Source organism: Mangifera indica, chromosome 16 (assembly GCF_011075055.1).
Source record: "Mangifera indica cultivar Alphonso chromosome 16, CATAS_Mindica_2.1, whole genome shotgun sequence".
NCBI classification, from domain to species: domain Eukaryota; kingdom Viridiplantae; phylum Streptophyta; class Magnoliopsida; order Sapindales; family Anacardiaceae; genus Mangifera; species Mangifera indica.
This window is the reverse complement of record NC_058152.1, coordinates 3,784,149-3,804,388: the sequence shown is the minus strand read 5'-3', so window position 1 is coordinate 3,804,388 and position 20,240 is coordinate 3,784,149. Positions and strand designations below refer to the sequence as shown.

The following is a 20,240-nucleotide window of genomic DNA, read 5'->3' as shown; positions in this document are numbered from 1 at the left end:
ATGCACATTTCACACATTTATATTCATACCTTTGAGTGATGGACAGATGACCTATTTACAATTTACTGAGTGTTTTTTCATTCACTCATTTTCCTATTGGTTGTTTTGCAACTAAGCAACAAGGTGACAACATCAAGCCAGCTTATCATCGGAATCATATTCTAGCATGAGATGTTTGCCACCTCTTTCATTTTATTAAAAAATTTGACCATAAAATATTATCAGAAAAAATTTAAATTCATATTTTCTTATATATATAGTTACTCATTAGGAGCACATTATTTAAAAATAATGGTATGCTTTTCATTAAAATTTAACAAAATAAAAATTAATTTGATAATATTTTATTTCCTAAAATAAGTAATAAAAAATTCCTATGAGCCAAATAATCCAACAATATATACTATATTCAGCTTGGATAATATTTTATTATTAAAAATGAAGTATTATTACAAAAATATATTACCTAAAAAATACTAGTTTAATAAAAGAATATGAAGGGATTTTTTTATTTAAATATATTATTAGATATAATTATTATAAAATATTCTTTATTTGATATATTAATTAAAAATAAATTAATTTTTATTCTTAAAAATTAATAAGTGAAAATAAAATTAAAATTAATTTAATACACTTATATTATATATTACATTATTATTTATAATAAAATATTATTAAAATATCAATAATAATAAAAAAATTTTAGATATAGCAATGTGGAGTTTTCTATTCACACAATTAAGCTTTTTTTGTACATTCAACTGTAATTCTTCGAGAATTCTTCAATTTTTCTTGATTGATTTTATATTAATAATTTTTGAAACCCTATATAGATTAAAATTATATAATCAAAAATTGATTTATTTTTAATTTAAAAATTATTAATTTCTTAATACCATGATCAATAATTTATAATGATTAATATTATAAACATAATTTTTATATTTAAATAATAATATATTATTATATAATTAAATAATTAAAAATTAAAAATAAATCAATAACCATCAATAAAAACACATGTTATAATTTCTATAAAAATTATAGCATAATTTTATTATTTATAATATGGTTAAAAAACAGGTGCCAATGCCCCGTTTACCCATTTAAGTTTCTGCCCATTTTCTCTGCTGCATCTGCACGTACCTTGTTCTCCGGATCATTCTCTTCGCTTGCTCTTAGCTGCACAAAATTAGAAAACCCTAAAACCTAACCAGACTCCAACAATGGCTGAACTGAAGCTCTCAGAATCACGGGACTTAACCCGAATCGAGCGCATAGGCGCACACTCCCACATCCGGGGTCTGGGTCTTGACACCACCCTAGAACCGCGGGATGTATCGGAGGGCATGGTGGGCCAAGTTTCGGCCCGCAAAGCTGCTGGTGTTATCCTTCAGATGATCAGAGACGGAAAAATTGCTGGTCGAGCCATCCTCATAGCGGGCCAACCCGGAACCGGGAAAACTGCCATAGCAATGGGCATGGCAAAATCTCTCGGATTCGAAACCCCCTTCGCCATGATCACGGGCTCTGAAATTTTCTCCCTCGAAATGTCGAAAACAGAAGCTTTAACGCAAGCCTTTAGAAAGGCCATTGGAGACAGAATCAAAGAAGAAACTGAAGTCATTGAAGGTGAAGTTGTTGAGGTCCAAATTGTTCGGCCTGCCACTGCAGGAGTTGCAGCAAAGACGGGGAAGTTAACACTCAAAACGACGGAGATGGAGACCGTGTATGATTTAGGGGCGAAGATGATTGAGGCTTTGGGGAAGGAGAAGGTACAGAGTGGGGACGTGATTGCAATTGATAAAGTTTCTGGGAAAATCACGAAGCTTGGAAGATCTTTTTCAAGGTCCAGAGATTATGATGCTATGGGACCTCAAACTAAGTTTGTTCAATGTCCTGATGGGGAGCTTCAGAAGAGGAAAGAGATTGTACATTGTGTTACCCTTCATGAAATTGATGTAATTGTTAGAGCCTTAAATAAAAAGAAAGAAAAAGAGTCGCACATCTAATGAATAGAACATAAGAGAGTGACATATAAGTGTTGTGGATTGGACCTTAATACAAGTCAATTAGTTTTGTGTAATATAGATTTCAATCTTCATACTTGTAGGCCCAATATATATTTTCGATATGGTATCAGAGCACGAGCCAAATGATGGGTTTAATAGCCTAAGTGTCCCTGGATATAAGTGATAATGCACCCAACCGAAAACCGGCTGGGCCAAACGGCCTAGATGCTTGCATTTAAACGGGGGTGTTGGAGACTCAAATAAAAAGAAAGAAAAATAGTTTCACATCTAATAAATAGAACATAAGAGAGTGGTATATAAGTGTTGTGGATTGGATCTTAACAGTCTAAGTGTTCCTGGATACAACCTAAGTGTTCTTGGATACAAGTAACAATATCCCCAGCAAAAACCCAGCTGAGCCAAATAGCCGGAGACTCAAATAAAAAAAAAAAAAAGAGTCTCACATCTAATGAATAGAACATAAGAGAGTGGTATATAAGTATTGTGGAGTGGACCTTAACAGCGTAAGTGTTCTTAGATACAAATGACAATGCACTCAGCCAAACACTTATATACCACTCTCTTATATTCTATTAATTAGATGTGAGACTCTTTTTCTTTCTCTTTATTTGAGTCTCCAACAGTAATCAACAGCAGGTACGTCTAATATTTAGTTGCTGTTTTATGCTTTAAAGCTAAAATCTGATTTGAATGATTTTGTCATAGCTGATAGTAAATGTAAGCTGTAAGTAATTTACAAATGTTTATTTTAGTGCTTCAGCTGTAGATAGTTTGCAAATGTCTTATAAAAGTGTTAGTAGTTCAAGTTCACAATCACAAGAAATTGTGAACTTTATAAAGTGTAGCTGGACATATGTTTTACAGTTTAATAAACAAAATCGAAAGACCAGCTTTGCAGAGACTGATGTTCACACTGAAATTTTAGTGTAAGAAATTGGTGTTTCTGGGATTGGCTAGTGGTTATAGACTTGAACCTAATGATGGGAAAGCTGGTTGAGATTAACAGGGATCTCAAGTTCTCTTGGTGTGTATTGACTCTAAAGATTTGGGTGTAGGTTGGAAGAGGATGGTAAGATGATTGAATGGTTGCCATTGTAAGAGAAAGTGGACAAATGGAAGGGTAAAGTTTGATGTTGATTTTAATTTGATATATTTAAAGGTGGTTGGTAAGTGTTGAAATATTAGAAACATAGCTGGAGGATGTTGAGAAGGAAATGTTTTGCAAATGTTGATGAATAGGATAACCAAACCCTTGCTAATAACCTAGAACTGAGTTTGAACCGGGATCTATCACTGTGCCATCAGCCATGAAATCTTTAGTAGTTAAGAACTGGATTCAAATCAGTGGACTATTGAAATATCGAAAGATCTATTATTGTTAAAAGTGGAAACAGCTTGCTTGAGAATGACAAACTAGACTTGGAGAACCAGAGGATAAAAGTCTAGCTGGTAAAATTCATAAGCATATCTTTATATTCAAGTTTTCATCACTGTAGATCAGTTTAAAGAAAAAGTTAAATTCCATACAATATTGAGGCATCAAAAACCTGATAGTGTCATGGGCCATCTGCATATAAATGTATGCTAAATAAAATATGAAGCTCAAACAGTGCCAGTTACCTGAAATAAAATATAATTTCTGGCAAAGCTTTAACATTCCTTTCTGACAAATAAGGCATACATCATAAGGTGGAGGTTAATCAACAAGAATGACAAAGTTCTTACCTCTCTAGCTATAGAAATGAACTGCCTTGAAAGAACTCAAAATTCAAACATCAAGAAAAAGAAAAGCATTTTTGTACCTGTGATGACAGAATTCTTTTGTTTGTCTTTTGCCTACAACCTTTCAAGGTAGCTTTCTTTTTCTAATAGAGCTTTGGCGGTCAAGGTTCATGAGTTGATAGTTGCTAGGGTTCTCATCAACTTGAATTTCTGAAGACAACTATGAAAGCAACGGATTGACAGCTGCTTAATTTTTTGATAGTTGTTTTTGTGGTGACTTTAACTTTTTCTTAAATCTTTGTTTAACTCTATAAACTGGAAAGGCAAACAATTATATTGTTCAAATATCTCTCTGGCGTGACATTGTTGTATAGAAGATGATATTAATCTATAGTTGTTTATATGACATCTGAAGAGAGCTTTTTTGTCAGCCTAGTGTACTCATAATAATTTATACTTCCGGGCAGTATATTGGTGAGAAATTCTTTAACTTGTTTTTTGAGTGCAGGTTATTTTCCACTATCTTTTTATTTAACCTCATCATGTCTCTTTCTCAGAACGCAGGGATTCTTGGCTCTCTTCACTGGTGACACTGGTGAAATTCGTGCGGAAGTGCGAGACCAAATTGACACGAAGGTAGCAGAGTGGAGGGAGGAAGGGAAGGCAGAGATTGTGCCTGGTGTTCTGTTCATTGATGAGGTGCACATGCTTGATGTAGAGTGCTTTTCTTTCCTGAACCGTGCTCTGGAGAATGAGATGGCTCCAATATTAGTTGTTGCTACCAACAGAGGGATTACTAGAATCAGGGGCACAATCTATAAAGCTGCTCATGGAATTCCAATGGATTTACTTGATCGATTGCTCATCATCTCAACCAAACCTTATACAAGGGATGAAATTCGAAAAATTCTAGACATTAGGTGCCAGGAGGAAGATGTTGAAATGACTGAAGATGCAAAGCAATTGCTGACCCGTGTTGGGGAAGGAACATCCTTGAGATATGCTATTCATCTTATCTCGGCTGCTGCTTTAGCATGTCAGAAATGGAAGGGAAAGGTTGTGGAGATCCAGGATATTGATCGTGTGTACCGCCTATTTTGGATGTGCAGAGATCAACTCAATATTTGATGGAGTACCAGAGTCAGTACATCAATGAAGTGTCGATGGGATGTTGCGATGACAATGATGTCAGCACAATGGTTACAGACTAGTTCTATAATAGAGAGATTTTGTGATTGCTTTACTGGAATTTAAGTATTAGTAATTATAAAAATATAACTTCAAAAATTATTGCTTCTTTAAATATGAACTTTTATTACTCAAGAGTCTCTATCTGCACGGTCAAAATTATTTTATAGGCTGAAATATTTTATAATCTAAGTCGCCCAAGTTACCATCCCGGATAAATATGTCATAGAACATCCTGAATCCAGGCAGACAGATAACTGGCTACATTTGTATACATCTTTCAGTATTTAAACAACCATAATAACCGCAAGTCCACAGCTAAAAGTTTCGGAAGAACCTGGTTATGCAGATGCTGATATGTGAAACAGTTTTCAGAAAATCTACTACTTGCCTTCTTGGAACTCCAGTTGCAGCACATGGAGGCTTCAATGATTGGTGAGGCTGTTTAAATATAAAACATCATTAACTCTGTATAATGTAATATTTGCAGAGGTTTAAGTTATGTTTGATATTTATAGGGGGCCAAATGACTATGTCCCACCCAAGGTTTGGTGCAAATTCTTTTCCCCCCGTTAACTATTGAAAATCTATATATTCACTTATTTATTAAATTTAATTATTACTATTAAAGATAAAATTGTCATTTATTAAAATATTTAAAAAACTAAAAATTTATCACATAACCCCCCATTTTCTAAATTTAAAAATTTAACAAATTTTCTCCCACTCAAGGTTTGAAAAATCAACATTTCCCCCAAAGGTTTTTTCAAGCACAATTGCCGGCAGCGTTCTCCGTTCCCCTCAGCTTCTCTCTCAATTGCGCTCCATTTTCAACCATTATCGACCGATGAAGACGAATCGTTCATCTCCATAAGAAGCAAAGAATGGGTTTCGTTAGTCATATTTCTCGATCAGCAACGATTAAAAATGGATCGGGACTGAGAGAGAAGCCGGGAGAAAGGGAGAATGTCGCTGTTGTCTTCGGCCATTAGCAAAGTGTTGAAAAAACCCTTCGGGGGAAATGTAAATTTTTCAAACTTTAAATGAGGAAAATTTGTTAGTTTTTAAACCTGGAGGTAAAAATATGATAAATTTTTAATTTTTTTATATATTTTTGTAAAATGACACTTTTACTGTAAACAACAACAATGCAATTTAGCAGATATATGGGTATTTAAATTTTCGATAGTTAACGGGTGCGAAATAGGTTTGCACCAAACCTTGGATGGGAAATAGTCATTTGGACTTCATAGGGTTGATGAGGATGACGTATATTTGGTGAACCCATGTTTCGAAAGAAACAAATGCATAAATAATAAACACAAACAATGATATATCATAATGTAATTGTGCGTTATTTTATGTGTTATTATTTGTACACAAGTTGATGTTCCCTACATAATTTTAATGTCATGTGCATTCAGCAACTTCAATTATTTTGGACCAAATGACCTATTCCCATCAAAAGTATAGTGAAAATCTAAAGTGACCCTCATTGACTTTTGAAAACTCGAATATTCATTCATTCGTTAGTTTTGGTTGTTAAAGTAAAAGGTAAAATCATCATTTAAAGATTTTTATTTAAACAAAGAAAAATTATTTTTTTCCCCTTTAGTTTTAAAAACTAACTATTTTTTCTCTAATTTAATTTTAAAAAATTAAACTTTCACCCCAATTATATGTGGCTTTAAGGGTTTTATATTTTAGAATGAACAATGACCCCCTTCAAACTTTGAAACATTGCATTTACATCTTAAAAACATCATTCAATCTTTTCGATGATCATTCTATTTTGCGTTTCTCGCTGGTGGCGTCTCCTCTCCCTTTATGATGGGTTTCTTATGCGAAAACCATCAAAAATCTGATCGAAATGGTCAAATTTTCGTGCACAGATCTGTGCAACAATCTATGCATCGGCGAATGCATAGATCAACCAAACAGTGTCGCACAGACAATGCCCACATCAATGCAATGTCGTTTGATAGATCTATGTGTCAACGATGCACATATTCGTGCGCAAAAATCTGACCATTTCAACTAGATTTTCAGTGGTTTCCTTACTAGGAAACTACCACGGATGGAGGAGAGATATTGTTGGAGAGAAACGTAGAAAAGAACAGTTATCGAAAAGATGAAATGAAGTTTTTAGAGTGTAAGTGTAATGTTTCAAAGTTTATGAAAACGACTGATCATTTTAAAACATAAAACTCTAAAAATCATATATAATAACAGGAAAAAATTAATTTTTTAAAATTAAATTAAAAAAATAATTAATTTTTAAAATTAAGGAAAAAAATTAATTTTTGTTTTTTTAAATAAATTTAAAAAATAATTAATTTTTAAAATTAAGAAATTAATTTTTATTTATTTAAATAAAATTTTTTAAATAATAATTTAATCTTCTATTGTAAAAACCAAATCTAAAAAAATGAATAGTTCAGTTTTCAAAAGTCAACACAGATTACCTTACCCGAGAGTAAGTCTTTTGGCCATTATTTTATCAAATGCCAGCCAAAATGATCCTTTTTGCCTTGAATTAAACAAAATTGCAATAATTAATTATTACCTTATCCCCACGGACCGTCTTCATTTGGAACAGGATAATCAAACGGCACAGGAGACACCAAGCTCGAATCACGCAAATTCGGGTGCACGAAACCATATTTTCTAAGCACCTGATTATCCGCAAAATTCAACGCCTTCACCATCCCCTTCCAACACGCCTCTCCAGAATACATCGGATTGTGGTTCCCACTGCACGGTTGGCAACCCGTAAAGTGCGTGATAAAAGGCCTCCTCCAGCTCCCCCTCCCGTTCCCGGCCGCCTTCAAATACTTTTCCCTCTCCGCGCCGTAAAACTCACTCACCTTCTCAGCGTGCCGCCTCCTTAGCGTCGGCGACCGTCGATCTATCTCTATATATTGTTCCGTCATATTATCATACGTTGGCAGCACCCCTACCCAGTAGCTTTCAAAATCAAATTCGCCTTCTAAATAGATGTTATCGTAGTATTTTTCTTTCTCTTTGTAGAGTAAATAAATCAGAGCCGTTTGATCGTCTGATTCCGGGAAAAGCTTGTCCTTGAAGATTGATCGTTGAATAGGGCCCCACTTCGAGAAATCTGGGCTGATGGGACCCATGTTGGCCCACGTCTCCAAGAAATCCATAGACCATTGACAGTTCCTGATGAGAAAGACACCGGCGTTTAAACTAGTCCAACTTTTATTCTCGTAAATCATCCCAGGCCAGCCGTGAACGACGACGTTGTGGTTCTTGTACCTGTGCAAGGGAAGCTTGAACTCCATGTCGGTGACCAGCGCGTCCGAGTCCACCCACCAGATCCACTCGGCCTCCGGGTGAGCCAGCATCCCTGCTTTGACAATCGGTATTTTGGCCCAATACGAGTTCATCTTCGGATGCAGTAACACACTGTTGTAAAAAATATCATAGCCGTGGATTCTACAGTAATCGACCTTGTTTTTAAAGGTTCTCAAAAGTAAATGGTCACCGATGGGATTCTTACACGGCGACGGCTGTGAACCTGTCACCATCACAATCCTCTCTGCCGCTCCGGCGGCGAACGACGGATGATGCTTGAACCACTCTTTTCGTTTCTGGTTCCAGTTTTCGACTTTGTTCCCAACAGTGTAACTCAAACGCGGGTCGTCGTAGAAGGTTTCATTCGGAGGATCGTATTGTAAATTCACAGCCCCCATATCGCAGCGTCCCTGTTTTCGATCAGTGGCAGACTTGGATTCGGAAAGAGTATCAAAACGCTGACTAGAGGAAGAAAAAGCGGAGAAGGACCAGACGAGTAAGAGAGCAACAAATGCGCCGGTTAGAAAGAGCCAGGCAGCTGAAAGTGAGGATTTGTGACGTGTACTTGGTTTCGCCATTGAAGGAGAATAATCGTGACGGAACATTTTGACTGCACACAGTTGGTCGGGGTGTGTTTTTTGTCTTTGCCTGAAACAAAACTGCAGGGAGAAGAATCACCAGACTGGTGTGAGCGAGAAAGTGGACAAACGTCTTATTTAAGTGGGAAAGTTGAAGCATGGCTTGACTTAGGTGTGGGTCATGGGGAATGAAACGTGGAACTAATACTGACGGCCCGACCCGACAGTTTGGACTAGACTTTCCTCCGTCCTTTATGGGTGATTGATATTTATAATTATTTGGTTAATTAATTAAAATTCAAGATTTTCTGAATGAATTTTTAATGCATTTACCATTTAAATCAATTCATTTTTATATCTTGATACAGAAAAATTACATCTTGACCCAAATATTAGGGGAGCTAGTAGAGTAATAGAGTGATAAAACTTTTACGTGAAGATTTAAATTCAAATTTTTATTATAAGTTAATTTATTTTATATAATAATTATGAGTCTGATTACTATATTCGAAAATGTTTATCAATCCAAATAAGGCCTTCAAGAAACCATATAACTTCCATCACTGTCCTCAAGTAATTCCAAGCCCTACTCTCCCTTGTTGAAATCACACTGACCCCAAAGAAACGGCACTCCGAATTCTCAATGTCACACGATATATTGATAACAGTTATATACAAAGTAGATTTTTCCACCATGTTAGAGGCAATTTGAAAAACTTGGTGGGAATGCATTAAATGAATATGAAGGTTGGCAGGAGGGGTGTGGACTTTGGGAGGCAATATTAATTGTCTGGCATAATAATTTTTCTATATAAATTTTCCTATATAAGGACCCCATTATTATATTGTCTTATTTGTCAAATACAAATAATATATGTTTAACACTAGTTTTTTTCAAATATGTTACTGTCATATTTGTATAATACAAATATCCTAATTATTATATTACCTTATTTGTCAAATACAAATTATGTATGCTTTAATTATTGTTATTCTTTTATTTAATTTTGCATTTATGATTATGTGGGAGAAGGACTATTTCCCACATAATTTTTGATGTATTTCCAAAATGTCACTCACGGCAGATGAAAATCCACTTTTCCCACCAATGACCAAATTATCGTCCAATTTTTCAGTTAGGGACAGGGGCAAAATCATTATTTACTATTTAAAACCTTAAAACTTTAAAATTTTACCGTTTCCCCCCTCCAGGTTTTAAAAACTAATAACTAACTCATCCTCAAAGTTTGAAAAGTTTAGATTTCACCCCTAGAGTTTGCTTCCTTCTCCGGCTACTACCGACGGCCAACGCAATCGATCAATCTCTCATCTCCGATTACAAAGGACGACGAAGGACGACCCTTCGTCGTAGTGTCAGGACGACGCGATGAGCGATGAAGGATGGTGAAGAGTTGTCCTTCGTCATCTGGGTGGAGCGACGAAGAGAGACCTCTTCGTCGCACGGTGGTGTGACAAAGAGATCTCTATCTCTTCGTTGCACCGTGCGACGAGGAGATGAAGATCTCTTCATCGCACCACCGTCGTCCCACCAGGAGAAGGAAGAGGACGGTGACGATGCCGAAAACGACGTCGGGAGATGAAGTTGAAGAATGGGGGTGAAACTGCTAGTTTTGAAAGTTATGGGGGTGACTGTATTTTGAAAAATATGGAAACCCTAGGTTTGAGGGTGAAAATATTAGTTTTCAAAGTTTAAAAACTTTAGGTAAGGTGAAATGTTAGTTTCTAAATTGAGGGGTAGTTTTGTCATTTCATCTAACAAGGGAAAAATGGACATTTTACCCTTATGCAAACAGATATCATCCATATTAACGGCTCATGGGTGGGAAAAGTGGATTTTCATCTGTCGTGGATGGCATTTTGGAAACGCATCAAAAGTTAGGTGGGAAATAGTCCTTCTCCCTGATTATGTTAATATGAATTATAATTGTATCTCATTTATAATCTAAAGTTTGTAAAATCATGAATCTAGATCCGAAATCTTGAATATCATTTGTAATTGAAAGCTTACAAAATCGTGAATCTGGACCTGAAGTCTTGAATATCATTTGTAACCTGAAATTTACAAAATCATGAGTTTAGACTCGAAGTCTTGAATATCATTTGAATATATATTTATATTATAATAATTGTATCCGATTTACAACCTGAAATTTATAAAATCGTGAGAATATATATTTCTATACATATAAGCTCGATGTCTCGAATTCCATCAAAATATTTATTTATTTTATAATAACTATATTTCATCTGCAACTTGAAACTTGCATAAATTGTGAAAAAATATGAACTTGAAGTCTAAAATATACTTATAATTAAAGTTTAAATACTATCATATTTTGAATATTAATAACAAAATTAGAAGTTTTATAAATATGAAATATTATTTAAATCTGAAGTTTCAAAGATTAATTTTAGTATATTGTCTATAAAACTAAAAGTTTTATGAATATGAGATAATATTTTAATTTGGAGTTTCTAAAATTGGATGAATAATATTAAATGGGTTTATATACGATTCTCCATCTAGAATTCATGAGCATTGAAAAAGTGATTAAATTAAATATCTTAGAAAGACAAATCCAAAGCCACTATTTTATTGACATCACATCCTCAAAGAATTGCAAGCCGAATATGTGTATATAATGATAGATTTAATAAATTTGTAGAGAAATTTGAAAGATAAATTTTAACATCAGATTCAGTAATACTCTTAATGACTTTGTAATTTAGTACAAGTCTGTGATGTTCAAAATTTTTTCCTGATTGAGAGAATTTGGAAGAAAAATATTTTTCACCTTTCATTTTTTTTTTATTAATATGTTCATGTACTAGCAATATCGGATAAAGAAATTCTGAATTAATATTATATTTTCTCATTAATGAAAAATCATCAAACTCACCCCATAAACACTGTATCATTCCTTGAAGTGAACGTAATTGTCAGTAGTAATTATCATGGGTGTGAGTAAGTCATGGATGAAATAATTTTCGACCCGAAAATAGTTAAAATAGAAAATCTCAGTTAGATCATCAAAAGTGGACTAAGACTGAAACGAAATAAAGAATAATACAGAGTAAACTATAAAATAATAGGTGTGGTTATAAATGTTATTAGTTGTATACATGTAATACACACAAACATTGAGTGAATCTATATTAAACATCCATAAAAATAGAATCAAATTTGTTGATGATTTAGATCTTGTCGATCTAATAAATCTTGATTTTTTAAGAGTTCTTTCAAGAATAAAAATATAGGTTACTTGACTAGTAACGTAAATGCCTAAAATTTTCATAATTAGAATCTATCATATATAATTAACTTGGAGTCATGAATATTATTTTGTATTTTATTATCATGTTCTCTTTCCCTTCGCTATTTATGTACATTATGACTAACATATTTTTTAAATAAAAGGATATAGACTTCAAAATTGAAGTATTAACTTTAAAAGCTGATGATGGAGATATGTATTTAGTGGATAATACAATAATGCACATAATTTTTAAGAAAAAATAAATTTTTCTTAACTTTAGCATCGATTAAGCATCAGGATCAATAAATTTCATTGAAGACTTTAGAAGAGCCACAATGTTTTTGAAAAAATGGTATCAAATTAAGCATTAATTATGCATTATATTTAAGTAGATCCAAAAGAAATTTACTTAATTTTAATGATATAAAAATAATAGTTATCACATTGAAACCATGAGTGAAAATGGTGCTAAATTTATTTATATAATTGGTAATGTTGTCGAAAGAAGACTTATACTAAAAAAAATTATTTGTTTTATCATCTGAATTGTATTATACAATCATAAAGACAATTAAAATATATGTTGTATCGAACCAAAAGTTCTCTAATCCAAAAATATTTATGTTTTGACATAGCCATTTGGGTCACCCAAGATTTGCAATGATGCATAAGATTATTGAAAATTCACATGGATATGCATTAAAAAATCACAAAATTTTATTATCCAATAAAAACTTTTGGATAGTCTATTCACAATGCAAATTAGTAATTAGACCATCTTCTTTTAAAATTGGAGTTGAATCTCATCATTCTTATAAAAGATTCAAGGGGACATATATGGACTCATTCATCCACCAAATAGGTCATTTCGTTATTTTATGATCTTGATTAATGCATTTCTACGATAGTCTCATGTTTGTTTATTGTCAACTCAAAATGTTATCTTTGCTAAACTGTTAACACAAATTATCAAATTAAATATACATTTCTCAGATTATTTGATCAAGTTAATACAACTAGATAATATTGGTGAATTTATATCTAAGACATTTGATTATTATTGCATGTCTATGGAGATTGACAGTGAGTATCTAGTCTTGCATGTCTATACTCAAAATGAATTAGTTGAGTATCTTATCAAACGGCTTCAGGTAATTGCATGTACTTTATTACTAAGAACTTAATTACCAACTTTTATGTGAAAACATGTTATATTACTTGTTGTAGCATTAATTTGCTTGCGACCTTTCTCTTATCATTAATATTCCCCTCTACAATTGGTTTTTGGTCACCAACCTAATAGATCTCATTTGAAGATATTTGATTATGTTATATATGTCTCTATTGCATCTTTTCAATACACAAAAATGAGACCTCAATGTCGTTTAAGAATTTATATTGGATATAATTCACTATCTATTCTTAGATATCTGGAACCATTAATAGGTGATTTTTTTACTACATAATTTATAAATTATTACTTTGATAAGACAACACTTCTACCTTTAGGGAAAATGAAAATGCCTCTTGAAGTTAGACATAAACTTACTTGGTATGTATCTATCATGTTTCATCTAGATTTTTGTACATCTTAAAATAAAACTGAAGTGCAAAGGATTGTGATTTTATTAATTATTACCAACCAAATGTTTGTTGCATTTGTAAATACAACAAATGTTACAAGATCATATATATCAACTGTTAATACACCAGTAAGAATTAATATGATTGTTGAACAATCCATTCGAGTTATGATTGATCAATCTACTGCACATTAGAAGTGTAATTACCTATTGGATCGAAGGACATTATTCCTAAAAAAAGAGCGACAAATAATCAAACAAATATCAATCATAATAATCTTAAAATAAATGAAAAATTCATACTCTCTAATATTCCTCCAGAAGAGGTTATGATCCTTGAATACACTTAAACACCTGAAGTGGCACAAACCTCTGAAAAATAAGAAAATGAGAATACTGAAACATTTTTAAATTATACTTATATACGAGGATGTGGAACTATGAAACGATTAACATTGATGATATATTTTCATTTGCAGTAGCTATTGAAATTATGAATGATGATGATTTTGAACCACATACTGTGGATAAGTGTAGACAAAGATATAATTGGCCTAAATGGGAAGAAACAATTAGAGCAGAATTAGTTTCACTTACAAAACGTCAAGTGTTTGGGTCTATAATTCCAACACGTAAGGACATATAACTTGTTGGATATTAATGGGTATTTGTGAGAAAAAATAAGATTACTAGATATAAAGCAATACTTGTAAACCAAGGTTTTTTCCAAAGGTCCAGTATAAACTTTGATAAAACATATGCACTATAATGAATATAATCACATTTAGATAATTAATCAGCTTAACAGTCTCTTAAGGACTAGATATGCGTCTAATGTAGTTACTACTTATTTGTATGAAAATTTGGAAACTAAAATTTATATGAAATTCCTTGAAGGATTTAAATTGCTTGAAACAAAAAGGGTCAATTCAAGAGGTATGTGCTTAATTAAATTACATATATTATTGTATAGATTAAAACACTCTGAAAGAATATGGTACAATCACTTTAGTGAATATTTGAAAAAAGAGGGTTATTTGAATAATTTTATATACCCATGTGTTTTTATCAAAATATTAGAATCGAGATTTGTCATTATAGTAGTTTATGTGGAAGAGCTTTAAAAAATTATCAAATATCTAAAAAAAAAATTTGAGATGAATGTTTAGGGAAAATAAAATATTGTCTCGGTCTACAGATCAAACACAATTCAAATGGAATACTTATCTATCAATTAGTGTACATAGAAAATTGTTAAAATGTTTTAATATGGATAAGACTTATCCTTTAAGCATCTCAATAGTTGTTCAACCTCTCAATCCGAAAATGATCTATTTCGTTTTAAAGAGGAAGATGAAAAGATACTTGATCCTAAAATATCATATTTTAATGTCATTGGAGTTCTATTTCATTTGGTCCAATGCATTAGATTGGCTATATCATTTGTAGTAAATTTATTGGCTTGATTTAGCTATGTGCCACTAGAACGAAATCAAACATATATTTCGGTACTTATGTGAAACTAGAGATTTTAAATTATTCTATTATGTCAAATCTTCTAAAAATCTTAGTTTGATTGGCTATTTAGATAATGGTTATTTTTCTGACCCTTATAAGACCTGCTCCTAGATAAGATATATTTTCACTTATAATGATACAACAATATCAAAGCACTTCACAAACAGACTTTGGTTGCAATATCTTCAAATTATTCAAAGATTTTAACTCTATGAAGCCAACCAAAAATACATATGGTTACGGTTTATCATTTATCATATCTGGAGTATATATCGTCTTTCTTCTACAACAAACACTCTTTCCATATTATATGAAAATAATGTAATATATATTATCCAAATTAGAGAAGGATATATGAAATGAGACATAACTAAACATATCTCACAAAGTTTTTTTACACATGATTTTCAATAGAAGATTTGTGAAAAGTACTAAAATTATTATGATACTGTCGTATTTTTATAAACGTATTATTGACAATATGTCGTATTAAACCTGTATATACACGTTCCATACTTTTCCCATATGAAAATTTTAAGGGCATTTTTTTTCAAACATATTTTTCATTATTCACCGTATTATACTTGTATAATTCGCATACCATTTTTTCGGTTCTCATATTTACTAACTAGGTTCCCACCCAAGGTTTAGTGTATTTCCAAACATCTACTTACACTGTTTCAAAAACCCAAATACTTATTCATCATTCAATTTATGTTAAATTTTTCTGTTTGTGGCAATGCTAAAATCGTCATTTTATCATTAATATAAAATAAATAAAATTATATCTCATTTTACCCCTTAGTTTAAAAAAAAAAACAATTTCCCTTACCCAAAAGTTTGAAAAATTGCATTTTCTCCTAGGGTTTGATTTTTCCAGTTCCAATAATTACTCTAAGAAGGTCGTCAGCCAACTTTTCCACATCAAAAATCCAATCGAAATGGTTGGATGACGTTGCAAAGGTATATGCGATGTCGCATGGATCTGTGCATCCTCTAACCATTTATGTGTCAACTAGAGGACGCACAAACATGTGTGTCATTATCTATATGTCGTTTGGTCGATGCACCAATGGTCAGACAATGCACAAATCTATGTAACATCCTCTGACCATTTTGATCAGATTTTTAGAGTTTTTATATCAAGAAACCACCAGGGAGGGAGGTGGTGGGAACGTTAGGCAACGATTTTCTTGGAGTGATCATCGGAATTAGAAAAACCAAACCCTAGGAGGAAAATGCAACTTTCCAAACTTTTAGATGGGGGAAATTGTTTTTTTTAATTAAGAGGTAAAATAAGATATAATTTTATTTATCTTATATTAGTGGTAAAGTAACAGTTTTATCTTTATCACTAACAAAAAAATTTAATAGAAATTGGATAATGAGTGGGTATTTGAGTTTTTGAAATCCCCTGGGTGGGCGTTTGAAAATGAACCAAACCTTTGGTGGGAATAAGTCTTTTGGCCTTTTTATTTCAAATCACAAATGGGCTCTTTCCAACTTAAACAAGAAGTTATACATGTTGCTTTGTCAAACCATATGGTTAGCCTCAAAGTTCTGATTTACTGAATGAATGATCCACAATGAAGTTTTTAAACATTTGGTAGTTAGAAGGAAAAGATTAGTAAATTGTTCATTTTTATCTTTCATTGCTTAGAATGTTAAGATTTACTTGTTTTTTTGGAATGAATAGTGAGATGTCTTGGTATGAGATATAAGCTTTTCGGCTGATTTTTTTTTTTTTTTTTGTAAAATGTATTGAATCATATTGTAATTTTCTTGATTTGTATGAATGTATTTGTGATTGAACAAAATTAGAATTGATTATTAGTAAAATCAGGCATGAAAATGGTTATGTCATCTCAATTTTTCTAATAAACGTGATTTATATTTAGTAAACAATAAAATTATGTGCACAACTTTGTGTACAAACAAGATATGTAACCATGTGATTAGATATTATTTTGTTTTTAATTTTTAGCTATCTAATCACATAATAATATGTTGTTATTTATGCATATAACACTACTCTTTAGTAAAACACAATGATATTTGACATAGATATGTGTGATCTACCCAATGGGGTATAACTGATATTTTTTATATGTTACAGTTATTGAAATTTGTCATTTCATTAGTTAGACATGTGTGATTGATATAGTAGGGGCTAACTGATATACGGTTATGTGTGATATGCATGGTCGGTCAATTGACATTTTTCATATTTAGGGGTAATTGATATTTGGCCAAAGGACTATTTCCCACCCAATGTTTGGTTAAAAGACAAAAACACACCCATAGGAGTATAAAAACCCAAACACCCACCCATCTTTAAACTTCCGTTAAAATTTTCATTAAATATAAGGATAAAATCATTATTTTAATAATATTATTAAAAAATATGTAAATTAATCTCATTTCTCCCCCAAATTTTGAAAATAGACTTTCACCCCAGATCTCAACTTTGAAAAGTGACTTTTCCACCTGCAAATCTTTAGGTTTTCTCTTTTCTAGCGATAGTGACAACCATTATCTCTGTCCTCCCTTCTCCCTCTGCCACGACTGATGACTTTGATGACATGTGAAAAAGCTCCGATCGACGAACAATCAAAGATAAATCGGGGATGAATTGAAGACCAACATGTTTTTGTTCATTTTCATCTCGTTTCATTGAATCAACTATAGTTGTCATGTTTTCGTGGCCTTATGGTCTTCTCCTAACCCATGGTTCTAGACATGACCATTGATTTAAACCGACAAAGCCAAATCGACGACCTCATTGATTCATCTAGTCGACGCCTCATTTTCTCTAGCGAAGACGAGGTCAAAAAAAGTGACAGAAATGGTTGGATAGTGCTGATTGCTAGAGAGGGAGAAGTTTTGCAAGAAAATCAAAACCCTAGGAGGAAAAGTGAATTTTTTAAAACTTAATCCTAAAAAAAAAATTGTTAATTTTTCAAATAAGGGAAGAAATGAAATATATTTTATTTATTTTATTATTATTCATTAAATGATGATTTTATCCCTTAACCCTAACTGAAAATTCTTGGGTGTGTTGCAATGAAGTAAATTTTGGGTGGGTATTTGGGTTTTTGATCTCCTGTAGGTACATATGCGTCTTTTCACCAAACTTTGGGTGGGAAATAGTCTTTTGGCCTTGATATTTTCCATATTGCTAATTAATATTGTTTACATAAATATTTTTTAGCATGTTTTGCTCAAGTCGCTGTTCTATTTGCATCAATAGTGTTAGATAACGTATAAATATTATGAAAATTAACCAATATGTTTTATTTTTGTTAAAAAAAAAAAATTGACATTTTGATTGTTGTTAAAAAGTTCCTAGCTTTGCCCAAGTTCTAATCCTAATAAATTTGAGGTCAAATGACTATTCCCCACCTAAGGTTTGATGAAATGACAAATTCACACTGACTAAGTTTCAAAAAGACAAATTTCTATCCATGATCCAATTCTATTAATAAACCTATTTGGTTTTATTTGAAATGATTGGTTTGTTCTTTTATTAAAATTACATAATTGTTATTAACTTAATTGAAATATCAAATTACTAATATATCTGTATTAGTTTAAAAATTTCTCACTTAAACTCTAAAAAATAAAAAATAAAAACTTTAATCAACTTTTAAATTTTGCATTTTGATAAGTTATTTGAAGTGTAACTGTCATTTTTTATATTAAAATTTAAAAATATTCTTACAATTTTTCATATTTTCAAAAAAACTTAAAATTTTATTAATACCGTGATATTTTCAAAAATTATAATTTCCCTCCAACTTTTGAAAAGAGCAAATAAAAAATAAGGGAAAAAATTTATAAAAGAGGAAAAGAAAAACAAAAAAATATAAGGGAAAAAGATAAAATAAAAATTAGAGTAGTCAATGAAAAATAACATTCTTACCTTTCACTTAATAAAATTCACTAACAAAAGTAAAAGAATGAGAAATTTGGAATCTTACTTTTGAAACTTGAAGAATTGAAATTTGTCATTTCAACAAACCTTGGATGGAAAATAGTCTTTTAGCCTAAAATTAATAGTGTTTTAAAAGATAGTGCAAAGTTGCATACATCCAAATTTTTTTTTTTGGTAACGAGGAATCTCACCCTAAACCGAATCATCATATTGAGTGAAATCAATTACATTGGGTAGGATAAACCCTTAGTAAGTTAAGAATTTAATTTTGACATTTCACCAAAGAGACTTAAACTCATATTTTTCTATACATAAAATCTTTTTTTAACCACTTATGTTACCTCTTGAGAGACATACATCCAATATTCATGAAAGGTAAAATATAAAGATATGTTTAAATCCATTACCGCATATTCAATGACTAAAAAAATAATTAAATCAATACAATCCAAATAAAAATTTCACCATGTCTTAATACCTGAATCAGCTACAGTCGTCGTGTTTCCGTGGCCTTCTGGTCTTCTCCTAACCCATGGTTCTAGACATGGTTATTTCAATCAACGACCTGATCGATTCGTCTAGATGAAGATGGTTCATCTTTGTCCAGACAATGCCTTGTTTTCTCTGGCAAAGACGAGGTCAAAAAAAATGAGAGAAATGGTTGGATAGTGTTGGTTGCTGGAGAGAGAGAAGTTTCACCAGAAAATCAAAACCCTAGAGAGAAAAGTGAACTGTAATACCCTCAGGTATGTTCTAAGGGTATTTATATCTTTTGATCTTGTTTTGAGATATTTTCAATTTTAAATATATATATATAAAGAAATACAAAATAAAAAAGAAAAAGAAAAGAGATAAAGATGTATATAAAGAGAAAAAAGACAAAAAAATGAAGGAAACTTCAAGCTTTTTCCATCACCTTCTCCCGTCCACTCTAGTAGCCAGCCTCTTTCATGTTGTTTTCTTTTGTTTTGTGAAGAAAAATGAAGGAATTAAAAGGATTTTGGAAGATAAAATAAAAAGAGAAAAAAGGAAGCACTTTGGTAACCAAAAGATCTCTTTCTTTTCCCTTTACCTATATTTATATG

The 20,240-nt window shown here is 31.8% G+C and overlaps 2 protein-coding genes across 2 annotated transcripts; one reads left to right on the top strand and one right to left on the bottom strand.

The window, feature by feature from the left end:
• Nucleotides 1-1,079: 1,079 nt before the first annotated feature.
• LOC123199454 (ruvB-like 2) lies at nucleotides 1,080-4,998 on the top strand. Its single transcript, XM_044614466.1, has 3 exons — nucleotides 1,080-1,964; nucleotides 2,659-2,672; nucleotides 4,316-4,998. The coding sequence occupies exons 1-3, from the start codon at nucleotides 1,230-1,232 to the stop codon at nucleotides 4,884-4,886; spliced, it is 1,320 nt and encodes a 439-aa protein (XP_044470401.1). The 5' UTR covers nucleotides 1,080-1,229; the 3' UTR covers nucleotides 4,887-4,998.
• Nucleotides 4,999-5,052: 54 nt separating this feature from the next.
• On the bottom strand, nucleotides 5,053-8,997 carry LOC123199453 (glycosyltransferase 6-like). Its single transcript, XM_044614465.1, has 2 exons — nucleotides 7,513-8,997; nucleotides 5,053-5,387 (listed from the first exon to the last, which is right to left on the bottom strand). The coding sequence occupies exon 1, from the start codon at nucleotides 8,867-8,869 to the stop codon at nucleotides 7,514-7,516; it is 1,356 nt and encodes a 451-aa protein (XP_044470400.1). The 5' UTR covers nucleotides 8,870-8,997; the 3' UTR covers nucleotides 5,053-5,387; nucleotide 7,513.
• Between the last annotated feature and the right edge of the window lie 11,243 nt (nucleotides 8,998-20,240).

Coding starts and splice junctions, on each gene's coding strand:
- LOC123199453 (XM_044614465.1), bottom strand. CDS start 8,869: ATGTTCCGTCACGATTATTCTCCTTCAATGGCGAAACCAAGTACACGT.
- LOC123199454 (XM_044614466.1), top strand. CDS start 1,230: ATGGCTGAACTGAAGCTCTCAGAATCACGGGACTTAACCCGAATCGAG.